We start from the raw sequence: 24,546 nt of genomic DNA, 5'->3' as shown, positions 1-24,546 counted from the left end.
ATACGTGGGGAATTTAGCGGTGAAGGTTAATGAAGGCCAACTACAATAAATTTGAAGATTAGTTTAAGAATTCTAAAGGACAATTTGAAGAGCATATTGAAAGGAAAAAAGAATCAAGAACTTTAAAAAGAATTCCTTGTAATTTTCCTATATTTCTTTCTATTTTTCTTCTGTTACTTTGCTTATGTTACATTTGATTCAATAAACTTATAAAATATTTTGCTTCTGTTTGTTTTCCTCTTATTTTACTTCTGTTAGTTTTATGAGTTTATTTTTATTACTAATAAAATATCAAAAAATACTTTAATAAATATGTATCTTACTTATAAAATAAGTTTAAATAATTTTATAATTTATAAACTCATTCTATATAATTATATAATTTTTATTTTATTTTTTTTAATTTTTTTCCTTGGGCCCGTTGGGCCCGTCAAAATACGGAAAAATGGCCTAAAGGTAATGTTGATTGTGATGTACGCACCAATGATCTAAGTTTATTTCTTCAACTTATACTAACCAAGTTGTGTAACTAATCTATCTAACTTCATAGTATAATCATATATAAAAACCTTTTTTTCCTAAATTGTTGAAAAAACATTTTTTTTTTCTTAAATTGTTGCTCGTTAATGTAACTAAGCTCTGTAAATTAGTTTTCTAAGTTGTCTGTGTAAGTTGTATATGTATTTTGGGATGCATATAGTCTTAGTTTAGTTTTTCCTTCAGTTTATTTTAACTAAGTTGTTGCATATTCATATAAGGGTTAATAACATTTTGCCACCTGTACTTTGTCCGTTTTTGCACTTTATCACCTTAACAAAAATAAATTGCACGGACATACCCAGATCTGTTATTTTGATGCACTTAACCACCTAAAGCGAATATTCTGGCGAATCTTCACAAATTTATGCCCACGTGCAATGCACATGTGCAATTAGATGGGCATCTTCGTCTTTTCATTTGAAGATTTCATATGGTGTGAAATTGAAAGTTCTAAGGACTCAATTGATCTTAATTTAAAACCTGCCAAATTCTGAATTAGTTAAAATAAAATTTTGGTTCTTCATATTGGTGTTTCTCCCTCTAACGACCTACTATACTTCAAGGAGACAACATAATTCCAAACGAAATATTGTTGGTTTTTGGCCCAAACATGTATTGGGCCAGAAAGCTCAATTGCTCTATTTTCATACACCACCATGATCTAAGCCCAAGAGTGAATAAGTGAGCCAAACCCCATATTTGAGATAAATCCATCCGTTGGATTTCTGGCTGAATCTGGACCGTTTATTCCCTCACTTAAATACTCTTTTCTCTCTCTTCTTTACCCTCATTTCTGAAACCCTATATTTTTCCCTTCTTCTCCGCATCTCCTGCTTCTGTCTTCTTCCTCCCTTATACCTGCCTTGACTCTGTCATGGCTAGAGGTCAAAGTGCATGGTACATGGCTGACTTTGTCTCTCCAGTACAGCCTTCACCGGCTCTATTTGACTTATATCTCTATATATATTGGCATGGAGGTTGGAAGAGGATAAGATACAGATTCTACCCTAGACTCGACCTAAATCTCTCAGTTTTTCTATTTATGAGTTCTGAAATTGGGGTTTTGGTGAGCGGGTAAGCTTGAGTGCTTGATATGTTCTTTCATTTGTGGAGTTTTGGGTGAAACTAGGGTTTGTGTTGAGAGAGAAAGAAGATATGTTCTTCTTGTGGTACTCTGGTGGTGTATTGTGGAAAGTGTGAATTTCTGGTGTGAAAATTTTGGAAAACTGAGTTGATATTCTTATTATATCTAATTCTCAATTTTATTCACCTTTTATTTCTTTCTTTCTGCTTTACTTGAGTATATCTTCCTCTTAGCAGTAATTAATACTGCTTAAGGGGAACTTATACAATCTAGGTTTTATATGGAGCTTGGCAGTTTAAGAATTATCTGTTATTTCTCTGTCTGAGTGCTTCTCTGTGATTCTGAGTGATTCTGTGTGATTCTGTGTATTTTTTGTGCCTTTATCTGTGTGATATAATCAATGCTTATCCTTGGCTCCTTTTGATGGAAAAGGGGATTTTCCTATATGGCAACAGAAAATAAAAGGTGTTTTAGTCCAACAAAAATGTTTTAAAGCTGTTACTTTAGCATATGAAGATACCACTACTGCTGCTAAGAAAGCGAAATTTGATGAACTTGCTTATTCTTTGATTATCTTGAACTTGAGTGATTCTGTGATTAGGAAACTAGGAAAACAAGATAATGATAAGGTCTTATGGGATAAATTGGAAGAACTTTATACTGAAACCTCCTTGCCCTCAAAAATATTTTTGTTATAATTTTTTTTTAGATTCAAACTGGATTTAAACAAAGACATTGATGAAAACCTTGACATTTTTACAAAACTGGTTCAGGATATTAATTTATCTGGAGACAAAAATATTGATGATTACTCTCATATTGTTTTGTTAAATGCTATCCCTGATACTTACAGTGATGTAAAGTCTGCCATTAAGTATGGTAAAGATAAGGTTTCTTTGGATACTGTGATCAATGGTTTGAAAAGCAAAGAACTGGATTTAAAAACTACCAAGAGTAGTAAATCTTTTGGTGAAATCAATTTTGTGAAAGGGAAGCCTAAAAATCAGTTTCAAAATAAATTTCAAAACAAGGCTTCCTCTAGTAACCAAAACTAGTCTTTACAAAAACCTAAAAAGGGCAAAGGGTGGAATAAGTTTAAAGCCAAAGGCATAAAGTGTTACAAATGTGGTAAATTGATCATTATGCTAATGAATGTTCTGAGCCTAAAAAAGAAAGAACTAATGAACAAGCTAATGTTGTGACTGATAATCTTGGTGATGTGTTTATGGTTGGTGATGTGATGCATGATTATGTGAACTCTGTAGTCTCTTCTTTGTGTGATAATGATTGGATGTTTGACTCTGCGTGCACCCATCATATGACACCTAATTGACATCTGTTTTCTTCTTATGTGAAACTTGAAAATGGTAATGTGTCTATGGCTGATAACAGTGAAAGAACTGTAGTTGGAATTGGAACTATTTGCCTAAAATTTGAATTTGGTTTTGAATTAATTCTTAAAATTGTGAGGCATGTTCCTAAACTAAGCAGTAATCTGTAATCTGTTCCTATTCTTGAAGATAGTGGTTTGCATGGTAAGTGGGGAGATGGTTGTCAGAGAATCATGATGCGTGATAAATTTGTTTTCAAAGCTGTTAGAATGCAAAACCTCTATGTGTGTTCTGTTGAACCTGTTTTTCATGCCAATACTATTAATCATGACATGTCTATTATGTGGCATAAGAGGTTAGGTCATATAAGTGGTAACTGTCTTGAAATTATGCATAAGAATAATTATCTTAGTGGTGATTGTGTGACAAATTTGCCTATATGTGACTCATGTATCCTTGGAAAACAAACTAAGGTTAAATTTCATGTCTCCCCATTCCCCAATTCCTCTAAATGTTCAGACATACTTGAATATGTGCATGCTGATGTGTGGGGCCCTGCCCCAGTTCCTTCTCATGATGGTAATAGATATTTTCTGTCTATTGTTGATGATTTTTCTAGGAAAGTTTTTGTGTTTTTACTCAAGAATAAATCTGATGTGTGTGAAAGATTTAAAAATTGGAAAATCTTGATTGAAAACCAAACTGGAAAGAAAATTAAGACTTTGAGAACTGATAATGGAACTGAATTCTGTAATGCTGAATTTGATACTGCATGTTCTGAATCTGGCATTAAGAGGCATAAAATTGTTGTTTATACACCCCAACAAATGGAATTGCAGAAAGAATGAACAGAACTTTACTTGATAGAGTCAGATCTATGTTTAATTCTTCTGGCTTGAAAAAACCTTTTTGGGGTGAAGCTGTTTTTACAGTTGCTTATTTGATAAATAGGTCTCCTTCTGTGCCCTTGAGTGGGGAATTACTTGAATCTAAGTGGTGTGACAAACCTTTTGATTTATCAAATTTTAAAGTTTTTGGTTGTTCTGTGTTTGTTCATTAGGTTACCCTGAAGGGTTTAAGGGTTATAGGTGTTGGTTGTATGGTGATCAGGGTTTTAAAACTGTGATTAGCAGGAATGTTGTGTTTAATGAAAATGAATTCCCATGCTTATCTGTTTCTAATATTGCTTCTCCTGATACTACTTCCAATGAGGTGGAGATTCCACCTGTTAATTCTGTTCAAACTGAAAATGATAACTCTGAAGATGAAGTTGTTAATAATGATATGCCTGAAAACATTGTTTTTGATCAACATGTTAATCTTGATGTGCCATCTGTGAATGATCTTGGTGATTACCAACTTGCTAGGGGCAGAGATAGAAGAAACATTGTTAGGCCTCATCATTTGAATGATTACCAACTTGCTTCTCATGTGTTTCATGTGTTTGACTCTCTAGATGGTAATGAACCTAAGTCTTATAAGCAAGCTTTGAATTCTAATGAATCTGTTGATTGGTTAAATGCTATGAATGATGACATGAAGTCCTTACATGTTAACCATACTTGGATTCTTGTGTCTAAACCTCCTACATGCTTTTTAGTTGATTGTAAGTGGTTGTTTAAGGTCAAATATGAGTCTGATTCAGTTAGATACAAAGCTAGACTAGTGGCTAAGGGGTTTACCTAAAATAAAGGCATTGATTACACTGAAATATTTGCTCCTGTAACACCCCGTAATTTATGGTTATGGGATTCCTTTAAGAGTTTATTGTATTTAATAATGAAATTTGGGGCTAATGTGTTATTTTGAGATAATATTGGGGAATAGGAATAATAATAATTCTATAATTATAAAACTTGGCAGCCAAGTTTATGATGGCCTTCTTAATCGGATAAGTGAGATGAAATGCAATTAACCAAGGAAATTAAGAGATAAACGCTTGTCATAAGAGTCATCATCCTTCTTCCTATCTGATCATTCTCTTCTCTTCGTTTCTTTATAAGATCAAACAGTGTTTCTCACTCTCATATCGCTCTCTGTCTCTCTCTCTCTCTCTCTTCTCTCTCTTTCTCTCTTCTCGTTTGCTGATCGAAAAATTTCTCAAGATAATGGAAATTTTGAGTAGAGGAAAAGGATTGAAAGGTTTTGTTGGAAGAAATATTGAAAAAAGAAGTAATTTTCAATTGAGCCGAGAGAGAGGAGTTGCACGAAACCTTAAGCGTAGATTTTCAACAATAAGGTCACGTGAGTGGAAAACTCAGGAATTCAGCTTCCCCATGGTGGTGTATTTCGCCGGCGGAGGTCACTGACGGTGGTCGGAAGACGGCAAGAAGTGCAGCCTGCCCCTGAACTTGAGGAGTGGATTTGAGGTACTTAGGCTTTGAATTTCGGATTTGTTTCTTCTCAAAAGTTGTAGAGCAGATCGAAAAATATAGGAATATCATATTTTCCCCAAATTTAGACTATTATATATAACCGAATTAAACCCGATAGTTATGTCGGCAAAATTCAGAGAAATAAAGATATGCTGCCGCACCTGGTTTCGGAGCCAAAATCGAAGGGACGGGAGTGAGAATTTGGGAATAGTTTCCTTGACAAAACTCGTAGAGGACCTCGAAAACTATTGGTAAGTGTTAAATTGTGTAGTGTTAGATTATGTTTTATAGCTGATTGGAGGTCCGAATCAAGTGACCGTAAATCTGTAAACAGGGCAGTTTTGAGCCTTCGTCGTCTTACGGGGCTGTTTATGCTATGTTGGAGTAATAATTTGGGTAATATGTCTTCAGTGAACTTGTAGATCCTGCTGTTAGCTTTAATTTGGCATATTATTTGGTCTGTTTCAATATACATGCAGTTTGTTATGGTTTTTCAAATAAGCTGGCCAGAAATAATCTTTCCAAAATCCCGGCAGTTCTGTAATGCTGGTTTGAGGCTGTTTCTGCTATTTTCGGTTCCGAATTTGGGACTAAGCCTTCTGTGGACTCGTAGGATTTTCTGTTAGCTTTCATTTGACGTATCATGTGATCAATGTGGATTAGCGTGCTAATTATTATGATTTTTCAAACAAACTGTGCCAACAACGAATTTTCCAAAAACCTGGCAGTTTCATGCAATCATTTTCCGGGGCTGTTACTGCTGTGTTAGGTCGATAATTTGGGCTCAGGGTCTTCAGTAAACCAGTTGACACAGATGTTAGCTTTAATATGATATATCGTTAAGGTTATTCGGATAAGTAAGGTGATCGTAACGATTGTTCGAATAAGCTGTGGCAGCAAGACATTCGTAAATTGTTTGAAGAAATTGACTATGTGATATATGTGATATAGTGGAATAATACGATTATATTAGCATTTGGAATCTTATTAAGTGATAAATATTTGTATAGGTGTTGCGCGTAGTAAAGCTCTCACTCACTCAAGGCTTGAGCATGACTCGAGAGTAAGGTGTTTTATAGTAGCACTTGCATTGGACTTCAGGTGAGGATCTCTATTTCTTCACTATTATTTGTTGGAAAAACAAAATGCACACTGAGAATAAGATATCCGTTATTTCTTCTTGATCACTTAAATGTGATATATCTTACTTGTTGCCTATCGTATTATATTTTGATTCTTGAATTGTGAAAATAGTGATTTATTCGGAATCCTCTTGATGGTTCGTATCTTCTTCCTCGAACTATTCAAATAAGTTCTCACCTTGATTCGAGACTTATTCTAATAATTTCTCATCATAATTCTTTGACTACTCAATCGAGTCCTTTTATCGATTCTTGAATAATTTGGAGTTTCAGTCCGATTCTCAATCAATTGTGAATCGTTTCACATATTAACTTGTATACTAGTTGGAACCACTTCTATTATGATTCATTAAATCATTTGATTTGTTTCTACAGTTGTTCAATAAATGTAAATCGTTCTTTTCCCGACTATTGGACCATTTAGGATTATTCTATTTATCCATTAAATCACTCGTTTCGTACCTACTGAGAATTGATGGATCATTCATAGCTTGACTTCTCATTGATCCTTTGAAACCACTTGTCTTTCGAGCTATACAACTACGGATTCAATTTTAACCGTAGACTATTGTTGATTGAGATACATCTTCATCAATTGTTATACGATCCTGAATTGTGGTCACTCTTATACTGAAACCGATCGTACCTTTCTTGACTTGTGATTTCGTGACCACAAATTATTATCACTTGTTATTGGAATCCCAAAACTATTGAACTATGAAATTGATTCTTTCCAAAGTGGAATTCATTATTGGGATTCAAATTGTAAATTGAGATAGTCGGAACCCTATCCGATATCTATATATTATTGATTCCTTTGCTGACGCCCTAAGGATAATTGACCAGTTGGGCCCGGGGCTGTTCGAAAAAGACTGCTGGGCGGTATTGGGCCGACGGTGGATGGTTTCTTCGACAGTACCCATATTGGATCTAGATCATTGGCATAGCTGGAGGTTAACTGTGCTGATGGATGGATCGGCATGCGCCCGGGCATGCCTATTGATCGATTAGCAGGGTCATTCTCTGATCGGTGTTATAAGGTAGTTACGGCTAAGGGAGTCAATCGGCAGGTACAAGTACATGAACAAATTGTTACCATGGGAATCTCCATGGTCTCATATTTGATATCCAGAACTATTACAGTGGGAATCTCCACGAAATTCATAATTGATATCCAGGAATTACCCGTTGAATATTGTTCTCTACATGTACATATTGATTGTATTGCTTACTCTAATCGGATTGTTGTGCTCTCATACTTTGGCTTTGTACCTTACCAAATGATCCTTCTCTAGGTTGTCCAATTCCAATATCATGTCCGACTTGTCAATTGTTTTCTTATTGTCCTTATGATTTGATTCGACTGTTTTTCCCTTGTACTCCTCACTAAGTCCACTTGGACTTACTCCTCCTTCATTTTTCTTCTTATTCTCAAAAACAGGTGCATTAATGGACGATTATGTTGATGGCTCTTAGGAGTAGAAGTTATTCAGATATTTTAGAGAGTTTAATCTAGTGTTGTGTTTAAGAATGATTGTAATTCGAGAACTATGAATACTAGATTAGTTGTGGCATTTGGTTGTCACATGTATTTGATTTTATTGTTGAGAATTTAAGTGAGAGACATTGTATTTATCGGAAGTCATTGTATTTATTTATTGTAAAGCAAAAAAAAAAAGTTACAGTGTATTTCGGTAGTGGGCGTCACAGCTCCTGTTGTGAAATTCACTACTGTTATAATCATGCTTGCTTTAATTTCTCACTTTGACTGGGAATTAAAACAAATGGATGTGAAAATTTCTTTTCTGCATGGTGAATTAGATGAGCAAGTATATATGTGCCAGCCTGAGGGTTTTATTGACAAAAAAATCCTGATTATGTATGTTTATTAAAGAAATCTTTGTATGGACTGAAACAGTCACCTAGGCAATGGAACAAGAAGTTTGATGCTTGCATGATGTCTTTAAAATTTTAAAGAAGCTCATATGATCCCTGCTTGTATTTTAAAGAATCTGCAAAAATTCCTCTGTTCTTGATTATTTATGTGGATGACATGCTTCTTGCTAGTCCTTGCATTCAAATTGTTAATCATGTGATTAAATGCCTTAGTGATGAGTTTGATATGAAACTTCTTGGTGATGCAAAAAGAATTCTTAGTATGGATATAATCAGAGATAGACCTGGCTGTACTTTAATCTTGAATCAATCCTCCTATATTGAAAAAATTCTTGATAAATTTTCTATGTTGTCTGCTAAACTTGTATTTGTTCCTCTTGCTTCACATCTTTTGCTAAGTAAGGAACAGTCTCCCAAGACTGAACTTGAAATCTCTGAAATGAAAAAGGTGCCATATGCAAATGCCATTGGTTCTGTTATGTATTTGATGGTTAGTACCAGAGCTGACATTGCATATTCTGTGAGTTGCTTGAGTAGATATATGTCTAATCCAGGTTCGCCCCATTCGGAGGCATTAAAATGGATGCTTGGATATTTGAAATGTACTCTTAATACTGGTTTAATGATTTCTAAAGGCAAAGCTGAAATTGAACTATGTGGCTATGTGGACTCAAATTTTGCCAATGATAGGGACAATAGAAAATCCTCTACCTCTTATGTGTTTACCTTAAATGGTGCTTGTGTTAGTTGGAAATCTCAACTCCAAAACATTGTTGCTCTCTCTACCACTGAATCTGAATATATAGCTGCTACTGAAGCTATAAAAGAGGCCATCTGGCTTAAGGGGCTGTTATTGGAGATTGATGTTCTTAACTCCAGAGTGGTAGTATTTTCTGATGGTCAATCTGGTATTCAATTGTGCAAAAACCCTGTTTGTTTATGATAGAACTAAACATATTGATGTGAAGTTCCATTTCATTCGTGATATAGTTGAAAAAGGGGTTATTGATCTTGAGAAAATCCCATCTGAGTTCAATCCACCTGACATGGGAACAAAATGTCTGCCTTCTGAAAAATTATGTTCTTGTTTGAAAAACTTGAACATTATTTCCAAAACTTGACTTGTTGTGTGCTTGTTTATGGTATGTGTGACTTTATACTTGTGCTTTCTGTGTGATTGCTAGTTTAATCTATTCTGTGTGAATAAGATTATGCTTTCAATGTGATTGCATTACTGCATTTTACTTTAAATGCATATGAGTTGTATTCTGAGTGAACACTACATGATATACTTGTATGAACTGTGTGTTTCTACTTGTGTGTCCAAAATCAGCAATGATGACTTCCAAAAATTAAAAGAAATTTTCACTAATGATACACATTTGGTCCAAGGTGGAGAATTGTTGGTTTTTGGCCCAAATATGCATTGGGCCAGAAATCCCAATTGCTCTATTTTCATACACCACCATGAGCTAGGCCCAAGAGTGAATAAGTGAGCCCAAATCCATATTTGAGCTAAATCCATCCGTTGGATTTCTGGCTGAATCTGGACCGTTTATTCCCTCACTTAAATACTCTCTTCTCTCTCTTCTTTACCCTCATTTCTGAAACCCTAGCTTTTCCCCTTCTTCTCCGCCGCTCCTGCTTCTGTCTTCTTCCTCCCTTATACCTGCCTTGACTCTGTCATGGCTAGAGGTCAAAGTGCATGGTACATGGCTGACTTTGTCTCTCCAGTACAGCCTTCACCGGCTCTATTTGACTTATATCTCTATATATATTGGCATGGAGGTTGGAAGAGGATAAGATACAGATTCTACCCTAGACTCGACCTAAATCTCTCAGTTTTTCTATTTATGAGTTCTGAAATTGGGGTTTTGGTGAGCGGGTAAGCTTGAGTGCTTGATATGTTCTTTCATTTGTGGAGTTTTGGGTGAAACTAGGGTTTGTGTTGAGAGAGAAAGAAGATATGTTCTTCTTGTGGTACTCTGGTGGTGTATTGTGGAAAGTGTGAATTTCTGGTGTGAAAATTTTGGAAAACTGAGTTGATATTCTTATTATATCTAATTCTCAATTTTATTCACCTTTTATTTCTTTCTTTCTGCTTTACTTGAGTATATCTTCCTCTTAGCAGTAATTAATACTGCTTAAGGGGAACTTATACAATCTAGGTTTTATATGGAGCTTGGCAGTTTGATACCCTACAATTAGGAATGCTATAAATGAAGATTAATCACTCGCACACCATCCTAAAGCCTTCGTCTTTGCGAAGTCCAATTCTCCAATGCGCCGTTCGACGCAATTTACCAATCTTTTAAATTAATCATCATAAGAAACTCTAGTTTCTTTTTTTCACAAGCAACGGATTTGCAGAAAACTCGTTCGAAGAAATCAGTTTAGACAAAGTATCACAAAGAGCGAGAAACATATTCAATTTGATATCGTGCCATTTAGTGAACGAAAGTGGGGAAGATTCAGATCCTTCTCCGAACAGAGATGCTCGTTTATGCCACCACAACATTTATGGCTTTATGCGACGGACGAAAACTGTCAGAAATAGTAGAAAAACCGTCGGGAACATTATACTTGACGGTTTTCAACCGTCACAAAACCGTCAAGAAAAAGGCCGTCGTATATACTCCTACGTGTAAAAATACCGTCAGGAAAAAACTTTAACGGCGCTTTAAGAACCATCGTAAATACTCATACATATTTTGAAAACCGTCAAGAATACATTATCCACTGTTGAAAACCGTCGGGAAAACTGGTACATTTTTTTCAATATTTTGTTCGAATTAATAATGGAACCTATACAACAATTTAACCAAATGACAAATATTAATATATTTTCCCAACACAAATATAACAGATGCCAAATATAAACACAAATATTAACAAACTTTATGAAATCTATCTTCAAAACACGAATTCTTGCTTTCCAATAGTATACCAAACTTTACAAAATATATCTTCAAAACAACACTTGAACTTGAAGTATTAATACTTCTAACAAAAACAACAAATTAAAAACAAATAACTTTCAAATTAATTAGATTTGGCTTATTAGTGGCATGCATATCCTTGCTCCGAAGTACCATATAGTGTCTTCCTGAACAATTAAAAAAACAAGTTATTTCTTAATGATCAAATTGTCTACGTGTTTTTGTCATTTGGACAACTAAAAAACATCAAATTGAATTATAACTACTACCTTAATGGTCTGCAGTGATACTTCAACTTCACATCAACCATCAACTTTTCCAAATACTCCTTACAATCCTTGAAAATAATTATCCAAATTGATAATCATTAGACCACATCATATATAATATAAGATATTAAAAAAAAGAAAATACAAATAAGGTGAAATAATTTTGAGAAAATTTACCCATAAAGTTCTCTTTTTTTAAGTTTGTCCTTGTTTGCACCTGATTGTTGAATTCACGCATCAGTTTCTTGGACTTGAGGCCTGCTAGACTAATTGTTTAAGTTTTCCCTACAAATGATATAATAGTTAAAAGGTGATTATTGAAAACAAAGATTATCAAAATATAAATAATAAATAACACGCAATAAATTTAGAAGTCTTCTTATCCAATGTGCTCTTGGCAAAACCAACATGTGTCGCCATCCAACAGTCTTAGTCTGTAAGATCTTCACCGTTTTCCATTTGCATCTGAAAAGAGATTTAAAAAATTAAACAACACAATCTCTTTGCTTCAGCAAATATGCACCATTATAGATGAAACACCTCAATTCATTTTAGAGCTAAACATTAGCTAATCTTAGTGATGAAGAGTGAGAAGTTAGTCCACCTCATTCCTCACGACAACATAACTCTTTTTTCCAGTTCTGTGCGGCAATTTTTGGTTACCTCTGTTCGAAGCATTTTTTAGACTCATTTCCTACATAGAAAATAAGCAAATTACATTAAGTAAGTTCAGTACAATTTCCAATTATAATTCCAGAAATATAAAAGGAAAACATATACAATTATCGAACATTTACACTACTAGAACTCAAATAATGAACTAAAGTAGGCCGTTGGTCTTTTTCCACAAGGTCATGACAATTAGCCAATCGATCGACATCCGTCTCATGCATAGAATAATAAGATGTTTTTACCTCCGATTTCCAATTCTTCCACATTACGCTCAACTTCTTTAAGAATTGATGTTTAAAGTTATCTTCAAGTGAGAAATTTGCCTATAATCAAATACTAAAAAACAAATAAGGTGTTGATGACTAACCAAAGAGAGAATGTAAGATAATGTACTGAGAGTAGAAAGATTACCTTATAAAATATTTGGAAGTTATAAAATATTGAATTTTTTGTGAAAAATATAACATTATAACTAAAATAAGTAATATTTTACCAGGTGGTGTCGATGAAGCCTCATTTGCGTCACTATCAGACTCCATAAATTCAGCATCACCATTAAGTGGAATATGAAAATGAGATGATGATGGCCTTTCTTGCGAGCCCGAAATCCGAAAGTTTCGCACAAAACTTCTGCAGAGATTCAAGAATGTCACTAACTACACGAATCAAACTCATTAATGACACACTATATTCAAAATATTTAAGTATTGTTAAATGTACCGAATCAGTTAGAATATTGGAAGCCTTTAAATCGCGGTAAATTATGTTGGCATTTAAACTATGCAAGAACGTCAATCCTCTCACAAAATCAAACGCTATCTGCATTCTCGTACACCACGCCATCGGTTGTACTCCTCCTGTACAGATGAAAGCAAATCAATTCCTATTTCCACACCACTTGGATTTTTCGATATTTCGATCTCAAAAAAAAAAAAAAAAAATACTCTTGAACAAGTGATTCTCCAAGATTCCTTTAGGCATGAATTCGTAAACAAGCATTCTTTTTTTAGATTCCAAACAATACCCGATCAGCTTAACCAAGTTCTCGTGTTGAAGCTGACCTAAGCATTTAACCTCAGTCTGCAAAATTCGACAAAGACAAAAAAATAAGCTACATTCTCCATCTCCCTGTGAGATAGATTTGCGTTGGCGCTTTCCACGATTCATAACCTGTGTGAACGAAATAGATTACTTAAGAACATTTTTTACGAATTAGAATTCATAGCAGAAACAAAATAATCAAAATTCATGTTTTTAAAGCTTATAAAATTCATGTGAAGAAAATCTAAAACCCCAAAATTCTTGAATCATCTGATGAAGACCTTATTTAGAGAATTAATCATCAAATAGGCAAAAATAATCAGCACGAAACCAAACACTTGAGTTGAAAACTAAAAAGCGAAATTTTGTTGGTAATCAGGCCAAAATTTAAGGATAAAGCGATAATGTATCTGTATGAATGATGAAGTTTATAGACTAAGTTTGCTAACTCTTTTAACTCTTCCATTAAATAGAGAAAAATCTTACTCGAAATGGGTTAACTGCCTTATCTTTGATAACAATTAATAGCCTTATCCTTGACAATGGTTCTACATCAATGCTAGCTCACCTGTATGAAACTAAAAGAATCAGAGATTAGATTAAGTTCAACACATTTTGAAAAGAAGCAATAATCCTCTTTTTTCTGTTCATTAAACTCTGACATTTAGTGCACGGACACTTGACTTCATCACCTAAACTCCCATTCCTATATGCAAACTTAAGAATATCATATGCTGGCAGATTGTACAATTAAATATCAGCATTAGAATTAAAAACTTATTTAGAGATTTATATATAATCTGAGTTGTTAGTATAAATTCACAAGTATTTTCACTACAGTTTTTTCTATTTTTATGAACAATATGAATTCCATAGCTAATTTGTAGAAAACCCACAATATCAAAACCCAATCAAGCCAAAAAATAACACCAAGCGTAATTGGAAGAGATGTATATGTAATTTTGTCATACCTAATTCCAATTTATGTCTCGAATTCATAATAGTAGCGTTAGTGCGTGTCAGAAGCGGTTGTGCGACCATGGAAGCGGATGTGCGATGGTGGAAGCGGATGTGCGTCGGTGGAAGCGATTGTGCGTCGGTGGAAGCAATTGTGCGTCGGCAGCATCACTCTCGGCATGGTGATAAAGGTCGCGGTGCAGTCGCAGCAATCGCGGGCAGTTGAAACGGGACGGTGGATGTGTTGTAGCACCGGCGGTGGTACTGCTGAAAAAGCCCTAATTGCGTTGTTTAGAGCTGGAGAGTAATTTTTTTTTTTTTTATGTTTTATAATATAAGATTGTGTTGTTTAATTTAAATCGTTTAATTAGCCGTTTTATAAAACATTAAACGGGTAATCTTAAGTAGCAATTTTATTTTATCAAAAATAAAAAGTAGTAATTTTATAAACCTTTACGTGACGCTTATAATTCGTCGAGATTGGATTAAAAAGTGTCAAGATAACCAATATATTTGACGGTTTCTATGCGTCAAGAATCTTATAAAACCGTCAAGAATACCTTTTTTTACGACGGTTATGAAACCGTCTGGTAAAAATTGCGTCGTAAAAGCCCCAAAATGTTGTAGTGTGCTACACATTGCAATTGGTTATAGCTATTTTCTAATTTTTGTTGGCAGTGTAACTACTGGCTTATATGTGGAGCTCATGCAGCCTGAGATGGGAAAGATTGTGTTGATATTCACAATACGGGACTTGAAGGATGGTAGGTCGTTAATGGAGAGAAATTGTAATGGAAGAAGAAGATCCGCTTCTATGGAAGAAGAACCAGACTTTTATTTTAATTAATTCTTAATTTAGAGAAATTTTAAATTAAGTTTAATTGAGTCCTTAGAATTTTTAATTTCATCCCATATGAAATCTTCAAATGAAAAGACGAAAATGACCATCTAACTTCGCATGTGCATCGAGTGTGTGCCGAAAATTGTGATGATTCGCCAGAATATTCGCCTTAGCTGGTTAAGTGAGTCAAAATAACGAGTTAGAGTGTGCACGTGCAAATTGTTTTTTTGTTAAGGAGGTAAAGTGCAAAAACGGGCAAAATACATGTGGCAAAATTCTATTAACTTCTAATATAATTAAACTGTTACTTATTAATCTGATTAAGTGTGGAAATCACCGATTTCCTGTTACTGTTAGTTTTTTAAACAATTCAGTTAGAGATACTCTAAACCTAGTGTCAGACAAGAACTTTTAGCAAAAATGCAAAATTCATTTATTATTACTTATCATTAAGGTTGTAAAAATCGGTAATCGGGTCGGAGGCGGTCAGGGACCAACACACGATTAATCGTGTGGCGGTTATTAATCGGTGATAAATCGGAAATAAATCGGTTTTTTAAATTTAATATAATATATTTCTAGATATTATTTATAAATATTCAAAACATATATAAAAAGATATTTAAACATAGTTATATCTCTATCATGTATATATCCCGATAAAATAATAAAAATTTTATAATAATAAGATAATAATACATAAATATCCTTATAAATTATAAATAAGAAGGCAATTTTTTGAATTTACATTTATTCTTGAACATTCCTAGCATACATTATTAGTTTTTCAACAATAACATTTAACATAAACAAAATAAAACATAAAATCATATTTTATTTATTAAAATCCCAACTTTTATTTTGAAATATAAAAAAAAAAAAAAAAAAAAAAAAAAAAAAAACCAGATTTTTGACCGATTTTGCCACAGAAGTTTGACCCGCCATATAGGTTTGACCGCCTCAGACAGCCTCAAACCGCCTCACGGGCAAAAAACCGATTTTTCAAACTTCTACACTAAAATCGTAAAGGTTTTTGACCGCCTCCGCCTCGGCGACCGATTAATCGGCCACCTCGGCCAAATTTTAGAACACTGTTTATCATGCTATAGAGAATATATTTTAGGGGCTTCCGGCAAATTTCTCTTTTTCGAAACCGAGATATCCCCGCCAAGGGCTTATTCAAACTTCAAATACAGCCACACTCCACAGTTGCTTTTTCTTTTTCCAATTTGTTTCTTTTTTTAAACAAGGGAATTTTTACAACTTTTTTATTGTCCGGCTAACCACATTTACTTGCCAGCTACAGCATCTCTTTTGGCAAAGCAAACCATAAAATATTTAACATAGCCCAATGCATTTCTCTTTTTAAATGCAACAAAACTAAAAGCAAAAGTAATTGAAATCCAACCACATTATAAAGATACCAAAATAATATCTTTTTTTTACCCATGAGAATAAAGGAAAAGTGGCTAATTAAAATAAAAATGAAATAAAGCATTAAAAGCAATTTCTTTTTTAATTTCCTAATTAAGGCAGGAGAATCCCATATCATTTCAGCCTCTCAATTCAATTAAATATACATCCAATGATCCAAAGTTACAACAACCATCAACTTGACCAATCACAATCACCGTCCTAAATTAAAATTAACTCAAACTACAAGGACCCATAAATAAATAACCATAAACAACATATTACCACTAAACCCCCTAAACTATTTCATTTCTTTCAATTAAGCCCCTACGGGAGCAGTCGCAGCTGGTTTCTCTTTAGGCGGCCTTCCACGCCCGCGAGCTACACCTCCAGCGGCGGCAGGCGGAGGCGGCGCCGCCGCACTTGCAACGGCAGACTTAGGAGGCCGGCCGCGTTTTTTCCCAGAAAGAGTCGGAGCGGTACTTGTTGTGGCGGCCTTGGGTTTAGGCGGCGGTGGAGGTGCGGTTGGGTCACGGGATTTGGGGGGCCGGCCGCGGGGGCGCGGAGGCGCAAGGGCGGCGCGTGGCGGCGGAGAGGATTTGGGCTTTGGTGGGCGACCTCGGCCGCGGCGAGGAGGGGAATTGGGGCCGGGTTTGAGGTAGTTGTTCTTGACGAAGAGGAGCTGGCCGGAAGATTTCATCCGGTTGAGGTGGTGGGTGATGAGTGTGGTGTGTGCCGGAGGTAGGTTTCCGTAGGTAGCTTCGATTTGCTTCGAAATTGACGATTTGTTAGATCCGCTTTCCTCGCTCAACGCTTCAATTGCAGCCATAATCATCTGCACAAAAATTCATTTTTTTTCATCAATTTAACATAAATTCAAGCGATCTACGTCGGAATTTCTTTCATTTAATTTCTGAAAAAAACCTAAAAATGAAAATTTAAAATCTTCTACAATTAAAAAAAAAAATTAATTTCCAACAAAAACAAAATTGAGTGAAATTTGGGGGAAGAAAAAGGATTAATTTACCTCTGGATACGGAGGCAAAGTGGGCGGCGCAGCCGGCACCGGAGGCTGAGCCTGAAATTCTTCACTCGCCATCGCCGCAAATAATCACAACGGATCAGCAAATTTTTCAGAACAAATTAATTTCGAAAAGGGAGGGAAAATAATTGGATACAGCCACAGTAGGAGCTGAAGAAATTGAATGTAGAAAAAAATGGAAGAGTGAAGGGTTATAAAAGGGTTAAACGGATCGTAGCTGGATCACTAATCGGAAATAATAAATAATTAAAAAAAAATGAAAAAAGAAAAAAATGAAGAAGAGAGGATTGAGGTTCACAGGGATTACATCTACGGTTGGGTGTTCTCCTATGGGTTCTCATCCAACGGTGGATGAATTTGTTTCTCTAGTGTTGCGGGGATTGGTGACGTGGCTGTGCTATTTTGTTTAATCTTATTTTTTGGTGAATTGGAAATTACAACTCTGTCCTTTGGTCCACAATTAATTCTTTTATCCAGTTTGAGATGTTGGACAATTATATCTGATCTGCGTGTCATGACTTTATTGGTTGAAGATCCAATTCCACAGCCATTTTTCCAGTGTTATAATTTAGGAAAATTTGCTAAAAAACCCCCCAAAAAACAAATAAAAAAAATTTGGTATTAATTAAAGAACAGTAAATATTTTTTATTTTGCTAAAAGTTTTATAATTAGATTTTGGTACCATTTAAAGTGTATGGCCGTCTATCAGGTTATATAGCTAGGAACACAAGATTTTGCTATTGCACATAACAACAGTTATATATACAACTTAGACTTCGAACTTTACAATACATGACTAATTTGAGTATTATCACTACATAAAATAGATAGACATTTTCATTGCGGAGGTTAGTTGCATAAATGAGCAAGAATTTAGATTGGGTATTATCAATAGCTTACATAGAAACTTATTTAGTTACACTAATATGCAACAACGTAGACTGAGTATTTCCGACTGTTAGAATCCGAGAGGATTCTAATTGTGGATTTTCAGCACGTGTGTGAAAAACGTGTATAAAGCTAGGGAAGTTTCCTTAGTTCTTTAAACTCTTATTTTGTCATAAATTTATTTAATTGCCTAGGTGTTTTGTTAACAAAGAATTTTCTTGAGAAAGACTTTCCTTTGTTACACAACTTCTTTTCCTTACGTGAGATTACAACCAACCTTAATGGGCTCTTATATTTTGTAGGGCTCTACTATTCAACTAAAGGAAGTATAAAAAGAGGAGCATCAACGTTTTTGTAGGCTGTCCCTTTTGTTGGAGAAGAAAAATTATATTTTTCTGCTCTTATTTTTGCTGCTCCCGGAACGTCTTTGATCGAGAGAAGTTTTTCACAGAAAATATTTTTCCTCTCGTTTTTTTTATTGTTCCATCGTGATACGTGATTTTCATAGAGAATATACCGGCTTCAAGGCTTTGTGGTGAAGACACCAAGATTCACGGAGTATCACAAGTTTGCTTCTTCTTTATAAAAAGAAGATCGGTTCTTCGGGATAGGGGCTTAAACAGATCTCGGGAGGAGATCGATCCGCCGACTGAGGGATTCAGCGCTGAAGGGAGTTCAACCGTGCGGAGCAAGGGACGTGTGCAAATTGAAGATTTATAATTCAGCGTAGTATACGAGAACGGCGTCAACAAAGAGGGAGTCTTTGTATTTTGATTAAGTCCTATTATTGTATTCGTAAAACTAAAAATTAGTAAATTTTATTTGCAGGTCCCCGTGGATGTAGGGTGCAATTGTATCCGAACCACATTAAAATTTGTGTCTCGTTTATTTCTGTTTTTACAAACTGCTTCACGAACTGTTGCAACACTTCACGCAACAGTAACGAAAAACTGAATCTGACACAAATAATTTATATCTGCACGAAATAAATTCTAACAATTGGCATCAAGAGCCTGTCACTAGATACACTTAGTGACATTTTGGGATTTTATTTTTAATTTGTTTTATGCAGATATGTTTGATCGTGAAGGAGCGTCTACAGTACGACCATCTCTCTTGGATGGATCAAATTACTCTTACTGGAAATCGAAGATGAAGATGTTCATCAAGTCAGTTGATGAACGAGCTTGGCGTGCTATTGTGACTGGTTGGACCCCGCCCATGGCTAAAGGAACGGATGGTATGCAAACGGTAAAACCAGAAGAAGCATGGACTAATGAAGAGATATTACTTGCCAATTACAACTCGAGGGCGATAAACTCAATTTTCAGTGGCGTTGGTGACAATCAGTTCAAACTAATAGCATCGTGTGAATCAGCAAAAAGGGCATGGGAGATCCTACAAGTGACGTATGAAGGCACATCAACTGTTAAAACATCTAAGTTGCATATGCTAGCCACAAGATTTGAGTGTCTTCATATGGAGGAGGACGAGACGATTGATGATTTTCACGCTAAACTGTGTGACATTTCAAATGAATCGTATGCACTAGGTGAACAATACTCGGAAACAAAGTTGGTAAGAAAGGCACTACGTTCATTACCAGAAAGATTTGTTTACAGAGTTGCAGCAATCGAAGAAGTGAGGGATATCAATACGCTGAAGCTAGATGAACTCATGGGTAAATTGCAAACCCAAGATATGAATTTTAGAGCAAATATTCGAGAAAAGAAAAAGGTGAAGAATGTGGCATTCCAGGCTGAAGCTTCCCATGGCATCTCACAAGACCAAACATTTCATGAGTATGACATTGATGTCGAATAATCCTTAGCAATTATGTCAAATAACTTCGAAAGTCTGCGTCAAAAGCTTGAAAATAGAGGAAGTTCCTCTCAATCAGGTAAGTATAATAACCCTAAAAAATTTAAATTTTTTTCTAATAATGGTTATTCTGATGATGCAAAGTCTAGGATAATGCAATGTCGAGAGTGTGGGGGTTTTGGACATATTCAGGCCGAGTGTGCGAACACTTTGAAGAAAAAGAGGATGTCACTCACCACTGTTTGGAGTGATAAAGAGGACAGTGATGAGGATGAGAACAACAAAGAAGATCAAACCACAAATTTTATGGCATTCAGTGGTACTACTCAGATAAGCAAGTGCAAAGAAACTGTCGTTGAAACTAATGCAACAGTCTGTCCAACAGAACTCAGGTATGATGAATTATCTTCAAATAAGGACAATAATCTGACTTCACCATTTAATTTTGCAGGTGAGTCTGAGAGCAGTAGTGATGATGAAGAGCCAACCCTCGAAGAGGTCAAAAATGTATATGAAAAAATATATCGGAAGTGGCTTGAAGTATCGGAAGTAAATAAGCGCCTTGCAAAGGATAAGCGTGTTCTCATATAGGAAAATGAAGTGTTGAAGGTAAGAATTTCTACTCTTGAACAAAATGCTATTTCTACTAGTAGAGAAACAGATAGGTTGAAGGTTAGATTTGCTCAAACCCAAGATGCTATTTCTAAGTTTAATACTGGAAGGGTAACTTTGAATGAAATTTTGACCAAAAATCAGCCGAACTATGGTCGTATAGGTATAGGGGGTAATCAGCTATCTAATGATGCATTGAAACAGAAAGAGGATCCAAAAAGAAAAATCAATTTTGTTAAACAATCCACTGTTTCACAAACTGTTGCGACATTTGCATCAACACAATCATCTCAAAGAAAAGTTTTTGTCCCTACCTGTCATTTTTGTCATGTTCCTGGTCATATACGACCCAGGTGTTTTAAGTACTTGAAAATGGTTAAAAGAATAATGGCCCGCTCACCACTTTCCGCTAAAATTGATCACACTTTTGTGTCGTCTCAAAAACCCAAGATAAATGTTGATTTAGTGAATAAAACTCAACAAAAAATCTGGGTATAGAAATCTGATCTTAATTGTTTATCTGCCATTACTTCTTTAAAATCGTGTGATGATAGTACTAACTGTTCCAACAGTTCTGTTGACAAAATTGGATTGGGGCATAAGAAACTTGATCTTCTGAATTTTGATAATTTGAGTGCGAAAAATAATTCGATGAATCCTATTCAGCATTCGAGAACTAAGCTTACTGATATTTGTCATCGTTTCATAAGGGGCTTGGTTGAAAAGGGGGTTGTCTCAATTGATTATGCTGCAACGGAGAATGAATTAACTGATGCTTTTGCAAAAACCCTTGATGCACAGAGATTTGATTCCTTGCGAAAATCGCTGGGAATTTATGTTGTTTAATCTGATGCAGTTGCATGAACTGTTGCAACAGTCTGTGTGTCCAGACTTGCAATTTTTAGTGGTAGGACACTTCATATGTTTTTGCATCTCATATAGGACTTGCATTAAGCATACTGCATATTATTGAGACAAATTTGAGTTTGATACTTCGTGTACTTCTAAATTTTGTGGGGGTAGAACTTCACCAATTCCCAAAATAATTACTTAAAAGGCTCCAACTTATTTATTTCGCTGTATAGTCTTGTCACGGTTGGATGTTTTTATAGGGAAAAGCTGCCTCTTTTAATGAGTGAAAGCTACTCTTGAACTACTGTTACTAATATATATATCTACAACCATTTGGTCAGTGAATAGTTCGAAGCCTTTTTGAGTCGAGTCAGTAAATCACGTGGCCGAAAGCTCGCTACACGGCTCAATTAGAAAGCCCAGGGGACTACACATTGCACGGCCAATATAAATTATACATATGGTCAGTGAATAGTTCGAAGCCTAGTTGAGTCGAGCCAGTAAACCACTTGACCGAACACTCACTACAAGGCTCAATTAGAAAGCCCAGGGGACTACACATTGCACGACCACCATAATCTCGTTCCTTTTAATTGCTCTATTTTCATGGGAAAAAGCTACCATTAGACGTGGGTGTACGCTACCTAATAAGAGCATCTTTGTGTTTGGCTTGGGATTATTAAGTTTATTGGTTGCATTGGCAGTCGGATTTTTGGGGATTGCATTTATCGTGAATGTGAAGATAAATCCCATATGTTTTGTTTGTCCATGCAGTATCCTATTCACATATGTCTCTTCACTCATGTTTATTTTTCATGTTTACTTCTTGTCTTGCATTAGGCATTATTTAAAGAAAACAAAAAAAAAAAAAAAAAGAGAGAGAGAGAGAAAGAGAGACGGGATTTTTGTTTATGTGCCGGTTAAATTTAATTTTATGTTGCAGCCGGATCTATTGAGTTTACTCCTCTCATCTCCACGTTTCTTAGGAAGTTTGGCAAAGTCTGTAGTCTTTGTTATTTAATGTTGGATTTGATATCACTATCCCTTGATTTTCGCATTGCAATTATCGTGTGGCATTGAGTTGTAAGTTTGTGACTTTGTGTGCACGTTATGTTTGGTGATTCTTCTCACTTACTTTCAAGATTCTCTCTTCGTGTGATCTTTTTGTTAAGTGTTTGAACAGATTGCTCGACACATCAAGATCATTAGTCCATGTTGATTTATCTATGCATGGTGATTGCCCAGAAAGGGGGAGAAAAGAACAGTATCGATGGCATGAATACACGGGGAGTTCCGACAACTGTTGCGACAGTGCATCAGACAGTTGCTGGAACAGTGCAGGAATGCAGGGGGAGTTCAGACAACTGTTGAGACAATGCATCATACAGTTGTTGGAATAGTGCAGAAATACAGGACAAATAAGGAGGAATTCATTGTAAAGGGAAGTTGATTCTGCCACTGCATATTTTTTGTTGTTCTTTGCTAAATTGAACAACTGTACACTATCTGCTGAACTGTTTGATAAACTGTTGCAACTGTTTATATTTGCAGATGTTATTTTGAATTTGCTGACCCTTGTTTATGCAGGTATCATATATTTAGGGGGAGTAAATATTCTGACCAATCAATGCCAAAGAGGGAGAGTGTTAGAATCTCGGTGGGATTCTAAGTCCACAACACGAAGTGGAATTCTATGGAGATGTGTATTTATACGAGGGACATATTTTCCTTAGTTATCTCATTAGATAATTTGAGAAGAAATAATTTATCTCTCCATATTAACACCTGAACGTGTGTATCCAAAATAGAATGAATTTCACTTGTTCTAATATTGTGTTTATTGTCATTAATTGGTTTAGGTTTTCGCAAGAATATAAAAGGAGGAGCTAATGCTGACGTTATTTGCTGAGTCTTTTATCACGTGGATGATTTACCTCCACCGCTCTCCAAGTCTACCAAGCCATGTATTTGACGAAGGGGGATGACTTGATTATAATAAATAGATGACAAAGGGGGAGATTGTTAGAATCCGAGAGGATTCTAATTGTGGATTTTCAGCACGTGTGTGAAAAACGTGTATAAAGCTAGGGAAGTTTCCTTAGTTCTTTAAACTCTTATTTTGTCATAAATTTATTTAATTGCCTAGGTGTTTTGTTAACAAGGAATTTTCTTGAGAAAGACTTTCCTTTGTTACACAACTTCTTTTCCTTACGTGAGATTACAACTAACCTTAATGGGCTCTTATATTTTGTAGGGCTCTACTATTCAACTAAAGGAAGTATAAAAAGAGGAGCATCAACGTTTTTGTAGGCTGTCCCTTTTGTTGGAGAAGAAAAATTATATTTTTCTGCTCTTATTTTTGCTGCTCCCGGAACGTCTTTGATCGAGAGAAGTTTTTCACAGAAAATATTTTTCCTCTCGTTTTTTTTATTGTTCCATCGTGATACGTGATTTTCATAGAGAATATACCGGCTTCAAGGCTTTGTGGTGAAGACACCAAGATTCACGGAGTATCACAAGTTTGCTTCTTCTTTATAAAAAGAAGATCGGTTCTTCGGGATAGGGGCTTAAACAGATCTCGGGAGGAGATCGATCCGCCGACTGAGGGATTCAGCGCTGAAGGGAGTTCAACCGTGCGGAGCAAGGGACGTGCTGCAAATTGAAGATTTATAATTCAGCGTAGTATACGAGAACGGCGTCAACAAAGAGGGAGTCTTTGTATTTTGATTAAGTCCTATTATTGTATTCGTAAAACTAAAAATTAGTAAATTTTATTTGCAGGTCCCCGTGGATGTAGGGTACAATTGTATCCGAACCACATTAAAATTTG

General features: G+C 35.4%; 3 protein-coding genes and 1 long non-coding RNA gene across 4 annotated transcripts; 1 reads left to right on the top strand and 3 right to left on the bottom strand.

The window, feature by feature from the left end:
* Nucleotides 1-4,534: 4,534 nt before the first annotated feature.
* Nucleotides 4,535-5,798, top strand: LOC105951047 (uncharacterized). The gene is made up of 2 exons (XR_001172247.2): nucleotides 4,535-5,324; nucleotides 5,449-5,798. It is a non-coding gene; the product is annotated as an uncharacterized LOC105951047 (long non-coding RNA).
* Nucleotides 5,799-11,252: 5,454 nt separating this feature from the next.
* Nucleotides 11,253-14,593, bottom strand: LOC105955137 (uncharacterized). The gene is made up of 10 exons (XM_088826960.1): nucleotides 14,261-14,593; nucleotides 13,776-13,946; nucleotides 13,193-13,418; nucleotides 12,969-13,105; nucleotides 12,742-12,878; nucleotides 12,368-12,571; nucleotides 12,181-12,270; nucleotides 11,754-12,041; nucleotides 11,577-11,644; nucleotides 11,253-11,474 (listed from the first exon to the last, which is right to left on the bottom strand). Exons 5-8 carry the CDS (start codon nucleotides 12,802-12,804, stop codon nucleotides 12,006-12,008), a joined length of 393 nt encoding a protein of 130 aa, XP_088683086.1. The 5' UTR covers nucleotides 12,805-12,878; nucleotides 12,969-13,105; nucleotides 13,193-13,418; nucleotides 13,776-13,946; nucleotides 14,261-14,593; the 3' UTR covers nucleotides 11,253-11,474; nucleotides 11,577-11,644; nucleotides 11,754-12,005.
* LOC148766523 (putative serine/threonine-protein kinase PBL3) lies at nucleotides 12,804-13,953 on the bottom strand. Its single transcript, XM_088827332.1, has 4 exons — nucleotides 13,858-13,953; nucleotides 13,193-13,328; nucleotides 12,969-13,105; nucleotides 12,804-12,878 (listed from the first exon to the last, which is right to left on the bottom strand). The coding sequence occupies exons 1-4, from the start codon at nucleotides 13,951-13,953 to the stop codon at nucleotides 12,804-12,806; spliced, it is 444 nt and encodes a 147-aa protein (XP_088683458.1).
* Nucleotides 14,594-16,594: 2,001 nt separating the features above from the next.
* On the bottom strand, nucleotides 16,595-17,871 carry LOC105962766 (uncharacterized). Its single transcript, XM_012987089.2, has 2 exons — nucleotides 17,528-17,871; nucleotides 16,595-17,335 (listed from the first exon to the last, which is right to left on the bottom strand). Exons 1-2 carry the CDS (start codon nucleotides 17,597-17,599, stop codon nucleotides 16,820-16,822), a joined length of 588 nt encoding a protein of 195 aa, XP_012842543.2. The 5' UTR covers nucleotides 17,600-17,871; the 3' UTR covers nucleotides 16,595-16,819.
* Nucleotides 17,872-24,546: the final 6,675 nt, after the last annotated feature.

The sequence above is a fragment of the Erythranthe guttata genome, chromosome 12 (assembly GCF_056151865.1).
Source record: "Erythranthe guttata isolate IM_541 chromosome 12, IM_541, whole genome shotgun sequence".
NCBI lineage: Eukaryota > Viridiplantae > Streptophyta > Magnoliopsida > Lamiales > Phrymaceae > Erythranthe > Erythranthe guttata.
Note: the sequence above shows the minus strand (reverse complement) of the source record. Positions and strands in the feature narration are given on the sequence as shown.